The sequence below is a fragment of the Mesoplodon mirus genome (genome assembly GCF_964341445.2).
Source record: "Mesoplodon mirus genome assembly, chromosome: 10".
Lineage (NCBI taxonomy): Eukaryota > Metazoa > Chordata > Mammalia > Artiodactyla > Ziphiidae > Mesoplodon > Mesoplodon mirus.
The window spans coordinates 26,646,720-26,666,335 of record NC_138986.1 but is presented as its reverse complement, the minus strand read 5'-3'; the positions used below and the strand labels follow the sequence as shown (position 1 = coordinate 26,666,335).

General features: G+C 41.6%; 1 protein-coding gene across 2 annotated transcripts in view; it reads right to left on the bottom strand.

Moving 5' to 3' along the window:
• The window catches only part of IL20RA (interleukin 20 receptor subunit alpha), a 46,289-nt gene extending 29,202 nt beyond the window's left edge, over positions 1 to 17,087 (bottom strand). The window contains exon 1 of one of the 2 annotated variants that reach the window (XM_082634214.1): positions 16,751 to 17,087. In XM_082634214.1, the coding sequence (XP_082490340.1) occupies positions 16,751 to 16,862 (112 nt within the window). In that variant the 5' untranslated portion in view covers positions 16,863 to 17,087. The remainder of the gene's footprint in view (positions 1 to 16,750) is intronic. The other variant, XM_082634215.1, reaches the window with a different exon arrangement.
• Between the last annotated feature and the right edge of the window lie 2,529 nt (positions 17,088 to 19,616).

The window sequence follows — 19,616 nt, the reverse complement described above, 5'->3', positions numbered from 1 at the left end:
ACACAGAAGACCTCAGAAAGGGACAAGAACTCCAGGCTCCCTTTGAGCTTCCCTGACCGGGGTATGGACACTGGGCAATGGAGGGGGACTTGAGAGGACCCCCCTTGGATAACGGGTATTTAAGATGGCTTCTGCAAACTAGTGGTCCCCAGTGGGGAGGTGGGGAAGGGCAATAGAGGGGGAGGGGAATAAGAGGCACAGACTATTATGTATAAGATAAGCTACAAGGATATATTGTACAACATAGGGAATATAGCCAATATTTTATAACTATAAATGGAGTATAACCTTCAAAAATTGTGAATCATTATATGGTACACCTGTAACTTATGTAATATTGTATATCAACTCTACTTCAATTTAAAAAAGGAAAAAAATTAACCAATGAACAACAACCAAAAAGATGGCTTCTGTCCTAACAAAGCTGTGAGGGGTCAGCAAGAAGGGGTCCACTTAATGAACTCCTAAGTAATGGTGGGTTAGCTATAGCTTGTAAATCATGTCATTTAGACTTGTGTTCCCTTTCAGTGTTTATTTTCCTCTCATTATATCTTGGCTTTTGGGAAAGTCTTCTAGCCCAGCTTCATCTATGTTATAACACCAAAAAGAAAAAGTCCTCTATCTCCTCTTGCGTCCTTCTAGTAGAAAGAGAATAAATAAATGGAATTTGAAATGGGTAAATCTTTGACAGCTTCATTAGTGGAGTTTTATAAAATGTGGCTGCTACATTAGTTCCAAGAATTACCTTATAGTTACCTTTCTGTAGGTGGAATGAAATGGTATGTGACATTTTCTTAATGGCCTCCAAGATAATACTAAGGTCGTCATCTTAAGTATGTTGCAGCTTTAATTATACGCCTGACAGTAAAAGGTATTTCCATTTCATTATACTGTGGGAAAAGTCTATGCATAAATTAGTGCCTGATGAACACTGGTAAAAAAGTGGTGAGGTTTTCAGAGTGAACTCACAAAGGGTAATCAGGCTCATGGTTACCCAAACCTCTCTCTTCTGGGGCTGAGGCTTTCTGAGTTTCCCATTATGGACAGTATGCTCATTCACTCCTGAGGAAAACCACCAGACTACAAGAGGCTGAACAGTCAAATGTGTCCACTTTTGGGGACTTCCCTTTGGGGCCGTTCAAGTTTCTCAAGCTCATGATTAACAAGGGAACCTCAGCATTGAGGAAGCCCTGCCCACCTTTGCCCAGAGAAAGCCTCCAGACCTCCAGCCCAATCTGTCTTTCTGAAGCTGAAGCAGTGAAGGAATCACTAGGCTCTGAGCTGTTTGACCCAGAGCACCATGTCTTATAAGATTCTTTGTATCCCCAGTGCCTCTCCAATAAATACTTTTTTTTTTTTTTTTTTTTTTTTGCAGTATGCGGGCCTCTCACTGTTGCGGCCTCTCCCGTTGCGGAGCACAGGCTCCGGGCGCGCAGGCTCAGCGGCCATGGCTCACGGGCCCAGCCGCTCCGCGGTACGTGGGATCTTCCCAGACCGGGGCACGAACCCATGTCCCCCGCATCGGCAAGCGGACTCTCAACCACTGAGCCACCAGAGAAGCCCTCAAATAAATACTTTTGAACTGAACTAACCAGGGACCACTGGGCTTACATAAATTGTAGAGAAAGGGCAAGACCCGGACTCACATGAGCATCTGGATGAGGGTGACACAGTCTGAACCACCAAACCCTGATAGCTTGAAATCATCCTGGGAAACTTACACTATACACAGGGGATTAGCACAGTCAGAAGATACTCAACAGATGCTTTTTAATGAAGGAAGAGCAGCCCATGGTAAGTGGTTGCTACATCTTACAAGTGTCTTTCAAAATAGGAAAATACCTACTATGCTTGTAAGACCAAAAAAAGAAAAAAAAATCACCTCCTGGGGCTTCCCTGGTGGTGCAGTGGTTGAGAGTCTGCCTGCCGATGCGGGGGACACGGGTTTGTGCCCCGGTCCGGGAAGATCCCACATGCTGCGGAGCGGCTGGGCCCATGAGCCATGGCCGCTGAGCCTGCGCGTCCGGAGCCTGTGCTCCGCAACGGGAGAGGCCGCAACAGTGAGAGGTCCACGTACCGCAAAAAAAGAAAAAAAAAAAATCACCTCCTGAATGAGTTTTCTGTTGTGGGAAATGGGGTTAAAAACAATCGATGTACAAAAAGCACCAGAGGGTGATTAACCAGTTTCAGGAAGCAAAAGTTGGAAATATGTCATCCCAACCTCCACCAAAAGAGAGCCAAACAGTGTCACTGCCTTCAAACAGATTAAATATTGTTATAACTTCATCGTGCTGAAAGGAAAGGCATATTTTCTTTTGTCTTAAGGTATAAATTATCCTGAAAAATATTAACTTCTCTTTCCTCTTTTCCCCCTTGACATATATTACATATATCAAGTGCCCTTAGAAAGTGAATCATTTAAAGAACACTTGAAATGTTATTCAGGAACTATTTACCTGAGAAAATATACTTAATTGTCTTCTGTAAAGGAGAAAGTACGGTTTGATGTTAACATTAGTTCCTCTGAACTCAATTATCTTCCTTTACCAATCCCGCTACAATTTCTCTATTATTTCTTTGCCCACTTGCTGCTGTACTTGCATACGGCCTCTGTTTTCTCTTAATAGTATACTGAATGTTATACAGGGCACTGCCACCTGCCCTATCTCATTGGCTTCTAATAATTGTTTATGTGAGTAGGTCAGACAGAAGTTTTTTTTTTTTTTTTTTTTTTTTTTGCGGTACGCAGGCCCCTCACCGTTGTGGCCTCTCCCGTTGCAGAGCACAGGCTCTGGACGCACAGGCTCAGCGGCCATGGCTCACGGGCCCAGCTGCTCCGCGGCATGTGGGATCTTCCCGGACCGGGGCACGAACCCGTGTCCCCTGCATCGGCAGGCGGACTCTCAACCACTGCGCCACCAGGGAAGCCCCCAGACAGAAGTTTTAAGAACAAGAGTTCTAGAGCCACATTGGGACCTACTCCCTGTTCTACAGCTGACCTAAGCTGTGTGCCCTGAAGTAAGTTATTTAGCCTCTGTACTCCATTTCCTCATTTGTAAAATAAAACAATAATATTATCTGCCTCATAGGCTTGTTGGAATGATTAAATAAGGTTCCCAAAAGAGTGCCTGGTACAAAGAAAGAGCTCAATAATCATTAGTTCAGTATTGTCTTCCATGGTTACTATTCTCCCTTTACAGCTGATTAGATAGAGGCCCAGAGAGGCTGACTGATTTGCCTGTGGTTATTCAGCCATCTGGAAGCTGTTTGAGCCCAAGTGCTCTGAGGACAACAGGGTTCTCTACTAGGACACTCACTTACTGCCTTTAGGGAACGCTTCAAGGAGCAGTGTTGTGGGAAGAAGAGATTGCATGATCATTGGAAAGTGTGCATGTTACAGATGACTGCTTCTAAGGAGATATATACGAAATTCAATGAGGAGTTCAATCCTTAAAAATGCAAATGCTTCATATGCTGTTTTTCCCTATCTTTTCTCAGTGTGAATAAAAATATGTACACACACACACACAAGGAATTCAATGAGGAAAACCCTAGTATTTCTCCTTCATTGAAGTTTTTTCTGGTGGAGGGGTACTTAGTCACATCATTCATTCAACCTCATTACTGGGCACCTACTAGAAACAGAAATTGATAGTTACTAGGGTGCAGTGGCAGACAGAAACACACAGAAGGCCCTGCTCTCACAGAGCAGATATTTTCTGAATCTGGGACACAATCCATCAATACATGCTTTCCCTGCCAGGTATGTGAACTTTTATATGGATGAGCGATATATAAGTCATACATAAAAAGCATGTTACCTCTTTATAGCCACACCTCAATAAGTAAATCTATGTGCTTCAACGTGTTTTGGAATATTGCTGTTGGTGCTTGAGAGCAAGTAGGACTTTAAGGTTGAGACTACTTCTTAAAATAAATATATTGGCATTTACCCATCAAAAAGAGTATGCATTGTCCAAGCAGTTCCCTTGGGAGGGTTTGTAATTATTTCCTGGTACTGCTCAGCTCTGGCATCTGGGGCATGCTTCCTTTCAGCTACAACTGTCTTCAGCGGTTGCTTGCATACATGCAAAAAATTCCATCTCATTTTTTTTTTATAGTCACACCTTGTTTTTGCCCAACATAGCATTTCTTAGCTTGATTACCCAAGTTGGTTGGAAGTGGCTTTGAATGCTTTTGAAAATTAAACCACGCCTCCAAGATGAAGGTTTGCCACTTAATGGCAAACCTTAATCTGACCAATGCATACAGGTTCTATTGAGAACTCTGAAAAAAGGAGTTTAGGAAATACGTTGTGAGATTTTTGTGCACAGCCTCCTAAAATGACTATTTTGAAGATGCCATTATTAATTTGAATATGTTGGTCCCGTTGTTAGAAAATCAGTCCCACTTCCTTATGTCATCTCTTGTATGTATGTCTTCCCTTCCCTTCCCTTTCAGACTTGCTTTTTGAGGCCAGGGACTTGATGTTTCTCCACATTTTGTGATCTCCAAAGTGTTTATCCAAATTGAATATCATAGTAACTATGGAAAAATAGATTCAAATGTGGGCTGGAGTCTCTACAACTTGATAACTTGCCTCAGAAAGGAAAAGTTAAAAGAAAGAACAGAGTCAAAGACAAACCATTTGAAACCACTAAAGTATTGGAAAGAATAGCTGTTGGGAACTCCCAGTTCCATCAATAGGTGTTTACTAAATATCAACATACATCGTCCACTTTATTTTTCAAATAATTTTCATAAATCATAGTACTTCTTTTTATCCTCACATAAGTAATGTGATTCTTCCATTAACATCTCCATCACTTGAAATTTTCAGAGAGAAAATCAAGGTAAAAATGTGAGAAAAAATTAATAGAAAAAGTAAGAGAGACAAAAATAATTACTTAGTGGAGATTTGGAAGTAATTAGTAGTATTTACTTCTCTTGGCTGTTGATTGCGATTTTGAGGCAAACGAGGTTGAGAGTGTGATCTCAGACTTTGCAGTCAAACAAGATGAAGACAGAAGTGTACAGCAGCCATCAAAAACACTGTCAGAAAGGTGCAATATTTTTCAATAGGTAACTCTCCTCCATTGTGACAAGTCAATGCTTCGATGTTTTTGATGGTGACCAGGGCTCACATCACACCTCTTCAGGATTGAATTAAGCCTCAATGAAGTTGTGTAACTAAATGTGATAAAGTGGACAGGGGGCTCGCTGAAGATCAGCTCTCTGAGGTGGTTATCCTACCACAAAGATATTAAAAAACACTGGTCAGGATAAAAGCAGAGCAACAGTGAAGAGGCCACCCATGAAGAGGCAAAGGCACTGACAACACTGGAACCTCTCCAGGATCAACTCAGAGAATGGATCAATGAAGACATTCCCTTTGCTCTTGCTGTTAAAGCTAACAGAGCCTTCAAAGGACTGTGTTGATTCAGGAAGTGAGAAAGAGTGCCTCGGGCACCAGCCCTCTTAGAAAACCACAGCTGTAACAAGGGAGCCTTTTGATACCTGTTTGTGGTTGGATTCAGTGTTGCACAGAGCCGCAGACCACAGTGACCTGTTGAAGCTGTCAGTGACCTCGAGGTCGAGCTGTCCTACAGCTGCAAAGCTCCTTACTCCCACCCACCTGGCAATACCATTGTCAGAAAAAAATCATCTGTTTCATAGGATTCTGCTATTTGTTGTTGGGTTTTGTTGGTTGATTTGTAGTTTTACAAGAAAGAAATGTAGGTGGGAAAAAGGAATGTTAACTACGTGGTAGTTTATAGATAGAAGATGCTTAGAACAGGATTTAACTTTATTTTCTTGCTAGCATTTTATTTTATTTTATTTTATTTTATTTTTTATTTTTTTTGCTGTACGCGGGCCTCTCACTGCTGTGGCCTCTCCCGTTGCGGAGCACAGGCTCCGGACACACAGGCTCCGCGGCCATGGCTCGCGGGCCCAGCCGCTCCGCGGCATGTGGGATCTTCCGGGATCGGGGCACGAACCCGTGTCCCCTGCATCGGCAGGCGGACTCTCAACCACTGCGCCACCAGGGAAGCCCCTTGCTAGCATTTTAAATGAAAAATATAACAAGTATATTGGCAATTCTCATAAGTCTCACTTTCCCTTTTCAAAGGAAGCCCTGCCTGACTCCTAGATTAGATCAGTTGCCTTGCTCTGTGCTTCTAAAGAAGCTTGGTTTCCTCAGTTCTGGCATTTATACTGTGATGTAATCACCCGAGGTTAAAAGCTCCACGAAGAAAGAGCCTTGTTTTCTTGTTCACCTCAATACCGAGAACAGTTCCTGATATGTATGAATGAATGATATTGAATAAATGAAAAGTGCTCAAAAGAAGGTTATTTAAAAATCACGTTGTGTCAAGTTGTATTTTAACTTATGAAAACTCAAAATGAATGTGTGGGGTATGAAGGTAATTCTTTTTCATTAAATCTGACCACCTCAAATACCTCATTCCCCTAAGTTATTTGCTCCTAAGGCATACGTGATATTCTATTTTGCACCTAAAAACTATCAGCAAATTTTAAAAATAACAACATAACGCATTTAGTAAGATAACTCAGAGGACCTTTTACTTCTTTTATACTTTAATCTAAAATGGAGGAGGAGGCTGACTTGGAATCATATGGATAGTCAGCCTTAAGTATGAAAATGGTCCATGCTGGAGCAAGAGTGAAGATTTTGCAATGAACGTGCCACATAGAGGAACAGAGATGGAGGTCTGATGAGAGTGAACCCCTCTGCCGAAGAAATTTAAACTCCACCATCTTTATTACATACCCATTGACGTTTCTCTCCTCTTTAAAAAACAGGTATAATTAACATATAACGTATTAGTTTAAGGTGTACAACATAATGATTCCATGTTTGTACATATTGCAAAATGGTGGCTATCTTTTATGTTCACGTTATGGAAAGTACACGAGACGACTCATCTCTGCCCTCTACATTCTCAGGAGAGCCTTTCAGGCGTTAGACTTCTGCAAAGGTTTCCTTTTGGCAGTGGACACAGACTGATAAACACGTTGAGGAGGAAAACTGCATGGGGTTGAAAAAGTAGCTTTTCTCCACTTTAGAAGCCAAGCTCATGAGTCCTGCTCACTGCCCTACAAGCCGTTGAGGGTATGGTAGGTGTGATAAATTCAACTGTGGCCCCACAAAGAAATATGTTGAAATCCTAGTCTCCAGTACCTCATAAAGTAACCTTAATTAGATATAATGTCTTTATAGAGGTAATCAAGTTAAAAGAGGTCATTAGGGTGGGGCTCAATCCAACATGACTCGTATCCTTATACAAACAGAAAATTTGGACGCAAAGAGAGACATGCAGAGGGAAGATTATGTGAAGAGACAGAGAGAACAGTGTATGAAGGCAGAGGATTGGAATGATGCTCAACAGGCCAAGGAATGCCAAGGATTGCCAGCAACCACCAAATGCCAGGAGAGAGACGTGGAACAGATGCTCCCCTACAGCCTTCAGAAGGAATCAACCCTGCCAACATCTTGATTTCAGACTTCTAGCTTCCAGAACTGTGAGATAATACATTTATGTTATTTTAAGCTACCCAGTTTGTGGTACTTTGTTATGGCAGCCTCAGGAAAGAAATATAGTAGGTGTCTGTTCCTTGTATCCTTCCTCAAAAATGAACACAATATTTATTTAAGAGAAGAATGAATGCTTTAAGGGCTGCCAAGTAACCTGGAAGTAAGGATGGAGGGATTGATGTAGGAGAAAACAAAAATGTCTGCAAAGTTGAAAAAGAGGAAATTTAAATGGCGGAAGTAATGTAAACAAATGCTTCCACTAAGAGGATACACTTGCCAAAATATCTCATATCACCAAAAAACACATGTTAACGGTATGGAATGGAAAAATTTCAGGGGGCTGGATTAAAGGCATACATGTTGAGACTCAAGAAGTATAAGGAAAACTTCCTGACAAATCTGTATAGGACAAGGTATGCCCATTCTCTGTGCCTAGAGGTGGAGCTGGCATTTGATGAGGCAGTGCATAAAGTGATTGGAGAAGCTGAGTGGAAGCCATTTTGGTGTCTCAACGTGCACTGTGGTGACCACCACACTTGAAAAACAGAACTGATTTTGAATAGATAATATTTGTTTTTTTTTTTTTGTTTGTTTGTTTGTTTTGTTGTTGTTGTTGCTTTATAACAAATTTAATCAGTTATACATATACATATGTTTCCATACCCCCTCCCTTTTGCGTCTCCCTCCCACCCTCCCTATCCCACCCCTCCAGGCGGTCACAAAGTACCGAGCTGATCTCCCTGTGCTATGCGGCTGCTTCCCACTAGCTATCTACCTCACGTTTGGTAGTGTATATATGTCCATGCCGCTCTTTCACTTTGTCACAGCTTACCCTTCCCCCTCCCCATATCCTCAAGTCCATTCTCTAGTAGGTCTGTGTCTTTATTCCTGTCTTACCCCTATGTTCTTCATGACATTTTTTTTTTCTTAAATTCCATATATATGTGTTAGCATACAGTATTTGTCTTTCTCTTTCTGACTTACTTCACTCTGTATGACAGACTCTAGGTCTATCCACCTCATTACAAATAGCTCAATTTCATTTCTTTTTATGGCTGAGTAATATTCCATTGTATATATGTGCCACATCTTCTTTATCCATTCATCCGATGATGGGCACTTAGGTTGTTTCCATCTCCGGGCTATTGTAAATAGGGCTGCTATGAACATTTTGGTACATGTCTCTTTTTGAATTATGGTTTTCTCAGGGTATATGCCCAGTAGTGGGATTGCTGGGTCATATGGTAGTTCTATTTGTAGTTTTTTAAGGAACCTCCATACCGTTCTCCATAGCGGCTGTACCAATTCACATTCCCACCAGCAGTGCAAGAGTGTTCCCTTTTTTCCACACCCTCTCCAGCATTTATTGTTTCTAGATTTTTTGATGATGGCCATTCTGACTGGTGTGAGATGATATCTCATTGTAGTTTTGATTTGCATTTCTCTAATGAGTAAAGATGTTGAGCATCCTTTCATGTGTTTGTTGGCAGTCTGTATATCTTCTGTGGAGAAATGTCTATTTAGGTCTTCTGCCCATTTTTGGATTGGGTTGTTTGTTTTTTTGTTATTGAGCTGCATGAGCTGCTTATAAATTTTGGAGATTAATCCTTTGTCAGTTGCTTCATTTGCAAATATTTTCTCCCATTCTGAGGGTTGTCTTTTGGTCTTGTTTATGGTTTCCTTTGCTGTGCAAAAGCTTTTAAGTTTCATTAGGTCCCATGTGTTTATTTTTGTCTTTATTTCCATTTCTCTAGGAGGTGGGTCAAAAAGGATCTTGCTGTGATTTATGTCATAGAGTGTTCTGCCTATGTTTTCCTCTAAGAGTTTGATAGTGTCTGGCCTTATATTTAGGTCTTTAATCCATTTTGAGCTTATTTTTGTGTATGGTGTTAGGGAATGATCTAATCTCATACTTTTACATGTCCCTATCCAGTTTTCCCAGCACCACTTATTGAAGAGACTGTCCTTTCTCCACTGTACATTCCTGCCTCCTTTATCAAAGATAAGGTGACCATATGTCCGTGGGTTTAACTCTGGGCTTTCTATCCTGTTCCATTGATCTATCTTTCTGTTTTTGTGCCAGTACCATACTGTCTTGATTACTGTAGCTTTGTAGTATAGTCTGAAGTCAGGGAGCCTGATTCCTCCAGCTCCATTTTTCGTTCTCAAGATTGCTTTGGCTATTCGGGGTCTTTTGTGTTTCCATACAAATTGTGAAATGTTTTGTTCTAGTTCTGTGAAAAATGCCAGTGGTAGTTTGATAGGGATTGCATTGAACCTGTAGATTGCTTTGGGTAGTAGAGTCATTTTCACAATGTTGATTCTTCCAATCCAAGAACATGGTACATCTCTCCATCTATTTGTATCATCTTTAATTTCTTTCATCAGTGTCTTATAATTTTCTGCATATAGGTCTTTTGTCTCCTTAGGTAGATTTATTCCTAGATATTTTTGAATAGATAATATTTGTAATCAATAAAAATTTCCTTTCCAGAAAAGAGTCTCCTTAATTGCATTAAAGTCCACCGTGACAGACATCATGTGCTCTAGATAAAACATCATGCCATCCTTCCATTCTCTGTATTCTGAGAAGACAAAGAAAATTGCCTCCACAAAATGAAATTGTATTAATATGAAATTCTGAGTTTAAATGAGGGGTCAAGGTCTGTGTCTTATAGGAAAAGACAACAAAGGTAAAAAGGGAGGGTAACTTTTAGGCACCAGGAACCCTTTGTTCACCAGGAAACTGATGTTGAATCACTTAAGGACCAACATGCCAGGGGCAGTGATTAAAATCTGGCAGACCAGCCATGTCATCATGATCTATAGTGAGTATGCCTGAGAACTTACAGACAATCTGGAACACACACATCCAGAAAAGACCAGGAGAGAGAGGGGCCTGGCATGACACAACTGGGGAGGTGGTTAGCTGAGATGAATGAAGACAGAGGAAATGTGATGGTTGCAGTCAATGAGCTGAGCAGCTTGTTCTGCATGACTTCATCAGCTTAGAGTGAGGACCAACAATGGGACAAGATGAAAGAGATCAAGACCTCAGCTCGTTCATGGGAAGAACATTCTAGTAGCTGGAAGTCTACAACGACAGGACATCCTGTCTTGGGTGTCAGGTATCAAGTTTCCTGCGATGAGAGGTGCTCCAACAACAGATAGGTAATGATTCTGAAGTTATGTCGCAGGGAAGATTCACAAGGGAAGCAGTTGGACGGGATTTTAAGGCCCTTTCAAGCCTAGTTTTCTATATCAAAAGGAATTCTGAAAATAAAGCAGAGGAAGTACTTAACTGTATTGTCTTCAGCTTTAAAAACAGTTCTCTTGTTCTCCAATTTTATATGGAATTGACACATCTTGAGACAGATTACAGAGATTTAATTCATTTTTCTAGTATCACCTTTTGAGTCAAATAATCATAAATGTGGACCAAGAAAAAGTAAAAATTCTGTCAGAACATCACAATCATAGCATAAAGGTAATGTTATAAATAAGATGAATAAAATGATTTCACTTCTTAAAATATATACTACCTTAAGCTGCAGTTAATACTTAGCAGTCTTTTTTTTTAATCATCATGGAAGTAAACATGTCAAAGATACCTGGTAAAATTGTACATGAAGAAAAAGATGAAAGTAGAGAGTCATTTTAAAAGTATCATGCAGGGCTTTCCTGGTGGCGCAGTGGTTGAGAGTCCGTCTGCCGATGCAGGAGACACAGGTTCGTGCCCCGGTCCGGGAAGATCCCACATGCCGCGGAGCAGCTGGGCCTGTGAGCCATGGCTGCTGAGCCTGCGCGTCCGGAGCCTGTGCCCCACAACAGGAGAGGCCACAACAGTGAGAGGCCCACGTACCGCAAACAAAACAAAACAAAACAAAACAAAAACATGCATATAATGAAAGATGCCTTTTAACCAAACCAAAAAGGCAAATTTACTGAGTGACATTTGTGAAAAGCACTACGCCAAGCACTTAAAAATAGTTAACGTTTTATGCTCATAATGTTTTATGAGATGCTTATACTAAAGTATTAGTTTTATAGCATTAATATTAAAAATTAAAAATATATGTTACTGCTTATTGTCTTTGTCTAAAGTTTAGGCTTAAATGCAAAATCTGCATCCTACCTATGGCTCTGAGTCAGAGCTGTATGGAAAGGTGCACTCGGGGAACTGACGCCCCTCCTCAGCCCTACCGCCTTGGTCGTATACCATGCCACCTCCTGTGGGTAACAGATCTCCTTAATTGTTCTCTAGGGAGCAAATTCTGCCTTTCCTGGATTTGTTCTATAGGAAGCTGAATAAACAGCTACAGGTAGTAGGAGCACATCTTCTGAAAGGGGAGGCTGGTGATACCTATAGCCACACGCTTAGATCTCAGGTATATCATGCTCTCCAGACATGCTGGGGATGGGCTTCGAGCTGATCAATGAGGAGCTATATAATAGCCAATAAATGATAAATGTACATGCAAATGTACAAGAAATGCCTCATGTCTGCTCCAAAGACAATGGGAGAGAAGCTGGAAAAGAGGACAAGCTTGTTTGATGGAAAGAACATTTGAGAAGACAAATCCTGCTTTAGCTGCAGTAGAGCAGCCAGATGTAGACCGAGGTCTTCACTATTCGCATACAGTATGTTTAAAACCAGGTGTTGTCATGTGAAGTTGAAGCAAGATTTGGAAATGATTTAGCCTTGATATGAATTTGGCCAGTACAGTCAGGGCCTACCTTTGAGGATTATGGATTTGTGAAGCAGAAAAGACATATCCTGTTAAGTCAAAAAATGCTAAGTGGAAAAGAGAACCTGTAGTATGCTAGGTTTCGTGTGAGAAAGAAGGGGAATATGAGAAAACACACACATATCTGTTCACTGGTGCAAAAGAAATACAGGAAGGATAATCCAGTAACTAAGGAGACTGGTTACCTACGGGGGTGGCATGGAATAAGAATAGGAACCAGATTGTAAGGATGATGAGGGGGCAAACCCTCTCCAAGTGTACCATTTGGTACATCTCTGACTCTTAAACCACAGTAATGTCTCACATGCCCTTCAAATACCCCCAAATCAACAAACAAAACCAACTAGCATGTGGGAAACCCCAACGGAAATACAAACAGTAACAAATGAACCTAACCTGATTACAAATAGACAATATAACCACAGTAAAGAAGGTGAAGGAAAACTGGTCTAATCTAAGTAACTTTGGTCAACAGTATCTTGACTGGGTATTATAAAGCTAAAGACAAAAGAACTGTATAGAGATACTATAATCTAGTTAGTAAATGTCCTTCTCATAGGAGCATGGGTTAATACTTCTGAAACTCTAAACTAGCGAAATGAAGAAATAAGTAAATCTATCATAGATAATGATATCAGGTTTCTCACTGTTGGAGAAAGAAGCTACAAATAAAGAAAGGAAAGACAATGAACTCTGTGCTCTTGGAATCAGAGGTATCAGTGTAAGCTTATCGTCTTTTGTATACATAGACACATACATATAGATACAGAAATACAGATGTGTGTGGATGCCTGGGTTAGTATACATATTTATAACTTCCATCTCTGTCCACTGAGAGAGCCTAGAAACAACATTCCAGTAGCAATGAGTATGCCTGGCAACTAGATTTTGGTTTCTAGATCCTATTCTCCAGTAGAAGGAGCTAGAGCTCCTTGGGGAAGTAGCTGATTCAGCCCTGGGGAAGGGAAAATACAAGATGAACCTGAAACATTTTATGTTTCTAGAAAGCAATGAAATGCTTAAAAAGAATGGGGCTTGTTGAAAGGACATGGGAGCCAAACTAAAAGAGCTTTTAATGGCCAAAGCTGAAACAATTTGAGCAGCAAAATTAATAATAATGGTATTGGATTATAACGCAAAGAATAAAGTAAATATTTATGAGTCCATATTGATATATTTAAGCAATTGAATAAATAAATAAATGGGGGAGAAGTAACTGCTCTTCTTTGCATTAGAATTCCAATTTAATAAATAGAGAAGGAAAAAATGAAATTAAAAAAATCACCATTAGGCATCATAGTTGTTGCATTCAGTACCCACTGATGAATACTAAAATTAGTGGGTGTAAGTTTGAGGAGAAACAGGATATTTGCATGATCTCAAAGTATCTTCCCACAATGTATTTATTAATCAGAAAGCGAAAATAGTAACTATACAGTGAAAAACCCTGCAGACACCACCTAAACCAAATGATCAAGGTTAACATCGCCAGGAAGAAGACATATTGACACCATAAACCCTTTGATACGATGCGCTGGGAAAGACAACATAATCTCTGTGGTATTATTGCCCAAAAGGAATAACCTCACTCTAATCAAGAGGAAACTTCAAATGAACCCACATTGAGGGGCAGCCTGAGGAAGAGGTGACAAGAACTCTTCAAAAATATCAAGGACACGAGAGCAGAGAATCTGAGGAACTGTCATAGATTGGAAGAGAGGAAGGAGACACAGCAACTAAGTGTAATGAGGATCCTGGATTGATCCTGGAACAGAAAAGGGGAATTAGTGGGAAAAAGAGTGAAATTGGAACAAAGTCTATAGTTTAGTGAATAGTGTCGATACTATACCAATGTTAATTTCCTCATTCTGAACACTGTGCCACAGTTACGTAACATGTTAAAATTAAGAGAAACCGGGTGAGGGGTTTATGAGAGCTCTATTATTTCTATAGCTTTTCTGTTAGTCTCAAAATAGTTCAAAACTAAAAACGAAAAAGAAGAAAATAATGAAGAAAATTTAATTAGTTCACTGGAATCATTTGTGTGTGTTTGAAAAATATCTTGAAATAATTTCTCAGTGAAATACCTGATGCTGTTGTGTTTATATCAAAGAAGAGACACTTCAACAAATACCCTCATTCTGTTAATTATAGTATATTAGTTCTAATAAGCAGAGATGCTGTAATAGACTGCATTCAAAAGCTCCAAACCTAGAGTTTGGCTCATTTGTTCATAGGCATACTAAACAATATTTTTTCCCTCTTTGGGGATTTTGGGAAGCTCTCCTTGAAGGACACACATTGGAGGAGAGATGCTAAGTCTGAATAGGAGTTAGCTGGGGACAGAGTGGACAGGAAGATTCCAGCACAAGAAACTGCAAGTATGAAGTCCTGAGACGGAAAACGGTTTGGTTTGCTCTAGGAACTGGAAAAAGGCCGGGATAGCAGGAATTAAGTGATGTGAGGCAAGGCTGGAGAGACAGGCAGGAGTGAGCCGTATAAGACCACGTAGGAGAATTCAGATGGAAGCCTCTGAAGGGCTTGAGGAGAGGAGATACATGACCTTGGAAAGTCATCTCGGTTCTTTATCTTCACTGAGGAATAAGACATGGGATTGGGCCAGCAGGGCAGGGTTTGATAAACCACAGTGATAAACTTCCTGGTGAAACTTCTGTCCCTAGAGACATAAGAGAGTGAAGGTCCAGATGTGTATCCCTCCTGCCTTGAGGGAGTGGCACAGACGTTCTGAATTCCTTTACAAGTTTACCTGAAATGAACTATGAAGAACTTTCCTAAAATGTTGATGCCACACTGAATTTTTGTTCTTTCTTTTTGGATGTTTGGTATTGTACAGCCTGATCCAATCACAGAGTTGTGTGACTTCGAACTTTTGTGCTAAAATTTCGAAAAACTGAAGAATTCGCCTACTGGAGAATGGTAATGTCATATAACTATCAGAAGGTTCACATTGCTCAGCCGATACGGTGGCGGATCCATCAAGGTAGAATAGCTTTCTCTTAAGAGTCAGGTATGGTATCCATGTAACCACATATGCCTTCTCACCTGGTTTTCCCAGCAGTCCTCAGGGTGTCTGGAGGCCCAGAAGAGGACAGGAACTCTTTAAGAAGAGCTAAGAAACTACCTGGGTCTCGTGGGTCAGAAAAGAGTTTCTTCTGTTTTGTTTTTTCCCCAATTTTGCTTTGAAGCCAAGAATATTATTACCTTCTAATGTCAGCCTCCCAACCCAATTAAGGAGCAAGCTTTATTTCTTTGATTAGAAATAGAAACAACTAAATTCATATCTGTTAGTTGAGGTTCTGTATCTGGATAGGTCAGGAGCAGACCTTCCCATTCAGCTCACCTAAGAATATTTATCACAAGACAAAAGAACTACAATTTCTGGTAACTTTAGGATTTAGAAGAGAAACTTTTTGTGTATAATGTCTGTTGTCCAAAAATCTCTCCAAGATCCATATGCACACAATTCTTACCTTTGTAACTATATTGAACTTTAGTAACTTTTTCTTTGACTACTAAGGACACTGCAGTTTCATGAACAACTTTCTTCCTGAATTCACTGTCATTGTTCAGCTCTGGGTTAAAAACATGGAAGCCTGGATCAAATCTGTACCAAACCTGTACAGTATTCTGGGAAGTTGTGTTGCTTTAACTTTTAAAAAAAAAAAAAAAAAAGGAGGGTCCTAGATATCTTGCTTTAAAAAAATTTCTTTTTCTCATACACCAGAAATGCAGAAGGAAAAAAAAAAGAAATCAGGTTAATGAATCATTCTGGTTTACTGGATTCCGGATGGTAGAGAGTTAAAACTTAAAACCAAAAAGCCTTGAGTTACCTATGTCATGGATCAGTTCAAAGTTTTGTTACTTGCAAAAAATATCAAAGAGCACATATATGTACAAGATCAAAACTGCAAAGGAAAAAAATGACGTGCCCAGAAAGATCTTACTTTAGAAACGCTGCACTTTCTAACCCCGGTTCCCTCAAAGCCCACTCTTTCAGGAAGTTTGATTTTTAAAGCGCAGACATCGCCTCCTTCCCTGGGGTGCTCTGTTGAAAGGGGCCAGGTCGGTGCGGCCACGGCGTGGGTGGCGGGAGCCTGCGACGTGCCGGCGAGTGCAATGCGAAAGGTCACTGTCACCGACCGTAAGTTACCAGCTGTGGGAACCGCTCGGAGCGACCACCGTCAACCTTCCTCTACCTCGCCCGCAACTCCCGCAACGAAAAGTGTGGAACGCGGAGAGCGCGAACTTGACCCTGAAGCCGGCCCGCGCGAGGCAGCGGCGAGTTTCTCCCTGGGACTCCGGGGCACCCGGTGCTGACCCGCGCTCCTCCCGCTCTGCGCGCTTGAAAGCGAAACCCGGGGGCTGGAGGGCCGAAACCAGCCGGAGCTGGGCGGTCGTCGCGGCCCCGGCGCGACACTCCTACCTGCACGTCCCGTCGGCGCGGCCACCAGCAGCAGTAGCAGCGGCAGGGCCGGGAGGCCGGGTGCCGGGGCCCCTGTGGCAGCCGCCTTCGCTGGGGGTCGGGGGGCGCACATGGGCGGCGGGGCCGGGTCACATCTCCGCGGGCGGCCGGTAGCGTCCGACGCCCCCTCGGTCCGCGGGCGGTGGGAGCGCGGCCTCCCCTCGGCGCCCCGGGGCCCAGCTCCCACTGCGCGCCGGGCTCGGGTCGGCGGGGCGGCCGGGGAGGCGGAGTCGCGTCCCGCCGCAGCCCGGGCCAGACGCCAGGGAGAGAGGAGGGCCCGCGACTTCTAGTCCCAGCCACTCTGGCTCGCAGCTCTGACAATCCGAGACTCTCCACCGCCGCGACCAACGAGATTACTACTGCAGGGAAGACCTCCCTCCAGTAAAGAGAGAGCGTGAGCCACGCACACTGAAGAGTGATTCTGGTCTTCGGGCCTGATGGTCATTTCTGTAAAACTTTTGAAATGTCCGAGTTCAGTGCCGGAAGAAGAATGAAACGGATATTTATTTCTCCACACACTGTCAGTCACTCTACCATCCATTGTATTTGATTCCATTTAATCCTTGTCATCTGCAATCAGGCATTGTCCCATTTTGCAGATGAGGAAAGGGACACTCAGAAAGTTGGGGCGTCGGCCTGAAGTCCCACAAGCCTGTGAGTAGTGACGCCCGTATTTCCACACAGGTTTGATTCTAGGTCCCATGCTCTTCATAATGGGAGGGCGGGGCTGAAATTAAGAAATGTGCTGAAGAGTCACAGATACAGAAAACAAATTTATGATTCGCAAAGGGGAAAGGGAGTAGGGGAAGGATAAATTAGGAGTTTGGGATTAGCAGATACAAACTACTGTATATAAACTAGATAAACAACAAGGTCCTACTGTATAGCACAGGGAACTATATTCAATATCTTGTAATAACCTATAATGGAAAATAATCTGAAAAAAATATATAACTGAATCACTTTGCTGTACATCTGAAACTAACACAATATTGTAAATCAACTACATTTCAATTAAAAAATTATATTAGTTTAGCACCATTATTACCATTTCAATTCTAGTGGGTTAAATATGCATATTTGCCATAGAAGTACCTTGAGCCTATCATTTTTTGATATCTAAATCTTAAGACTTGTGTGCGTTTCAGTTCCAGTGTGAATTGTTCATGGCCTTAAAGGGGCTAAGACAGACACACATACAGCCCTCCTTCCCTTTCTCCTTCTTCTTTTTTTTTTAAATTCTATTGAAGTATAGCTGATTAACAATGTTGTGTTAATTTCTGCTGTATAACAAAGTGATTCAATTACAGGTATATATTCTTGTTCATGTTCTTTCCCATTATGGTTTATCACAGGATATTGATTATAGTTCCCTGTGCTATACAGTTTCTTGACCCTTCTTAACTTGAGCAGGAACTGTTCGTTTCCTCTCACTAGGAAGCAGAAATGGGCGGTGGGTACCTGGGACGCGGAGTCCTTTCCCTTCTTAAGTGGGCACCCTTTGTTTGTGAGCCAGGAGTCTTCTGTATGCCTCTCCCTCCACTCCCCCTCATCTTCCCCTGTGCACTTGTCAGACTGCAAGTCAGAATTTCATGGTCTCATACCTGTGAGCACACTCACCATTCTGTCCTCAGGTTGCCTATGGTTTTTGTAGGGTGAGTGTGACCTGAGAATTGCTAGGCGTTCGCTGATGTTTCCCGTGCATTAAATTAAAGAGGGTAGTCATGACTTTTGTTTTTACCTGTGACCTGGAACTCACTTTAGGGCGTTTCCTTTGTCCCTTTCAATCCTACCCTCGTCCCATGTTGTGAACTTCAGGAAGAGACAGTCTGAGTCCCTCCCAGTCTAAACCTTTCAGGTCGAAATAAATCCTAGTGTATTCTTCCACAGATTTTTGAAATGACTCAACACATTCAAATTGATGTTTTCTTCTACTCATAAAGATTACAACCCTTCTTGCCATGACTTATCACGCTGGGGTCTTAATTTTGCGGTGCCTGACATATGGGTTTTTGGGCTTTCTGATCAGAACGGCCGTAAACCAATACCTCCCACCACAACCCCAACATTAATACCACAAACAGACGATATAAACTTTCCCTGTTCCTGTTTAACTCCCGTTTAAATAGTTTCCAGGGATAATACATCATCACCATCATCATCATCTTCATCACCATCACTTGAAGTTACTGCATCCTTTTTTTTTCTTTCTCAGACAAGTGGCTTTATTTCCAGGTTTTTTTTTAATTGGGGTATAGTTGTTTTACAATGTTGTCTTAGTTCCTAATGTACAGTGAAGTAGAGTTCCCTGTGCTATACAGCAGGTTCTCATTAGTTATCTATTTTATACGTATTACTGTATATATGTCAATCCCAGTCTCCCAGTTCATCCCACCTGTGTCCCACTTTCCCCCCTTGGTGTCCATACATCTGTGTCTCTATTTCTGCCTTGCAAACCAGTTCATCTGTACCATATTTCTAGATTCCACATATATATGTTGATACATGATATTTGTTTTTCTCTTTCTGACTTCCTTCACTCTGTATGACAGTCTCGAGGTCCATCCACGTCTCTACAAATGACCCAATTTCATTCCTTTTTATGGCTGAGTAATTCCATTGTATATATGTACCACATCTTCTTTATCTATTCATCTGTTGATGGACATTTAGGTTGCTCCCATGACCTGGCTATTGTAAATAGTGTTGCAATGAACGTTGGGGTGCATGTGTCTTTTTGAATTATGGTTTTCTCTGGATATATACCCAGTAGTGGGATTGCTGGATCATATTGTAATTCCATTTTTAGTTTTTTAAGGAACTTCCA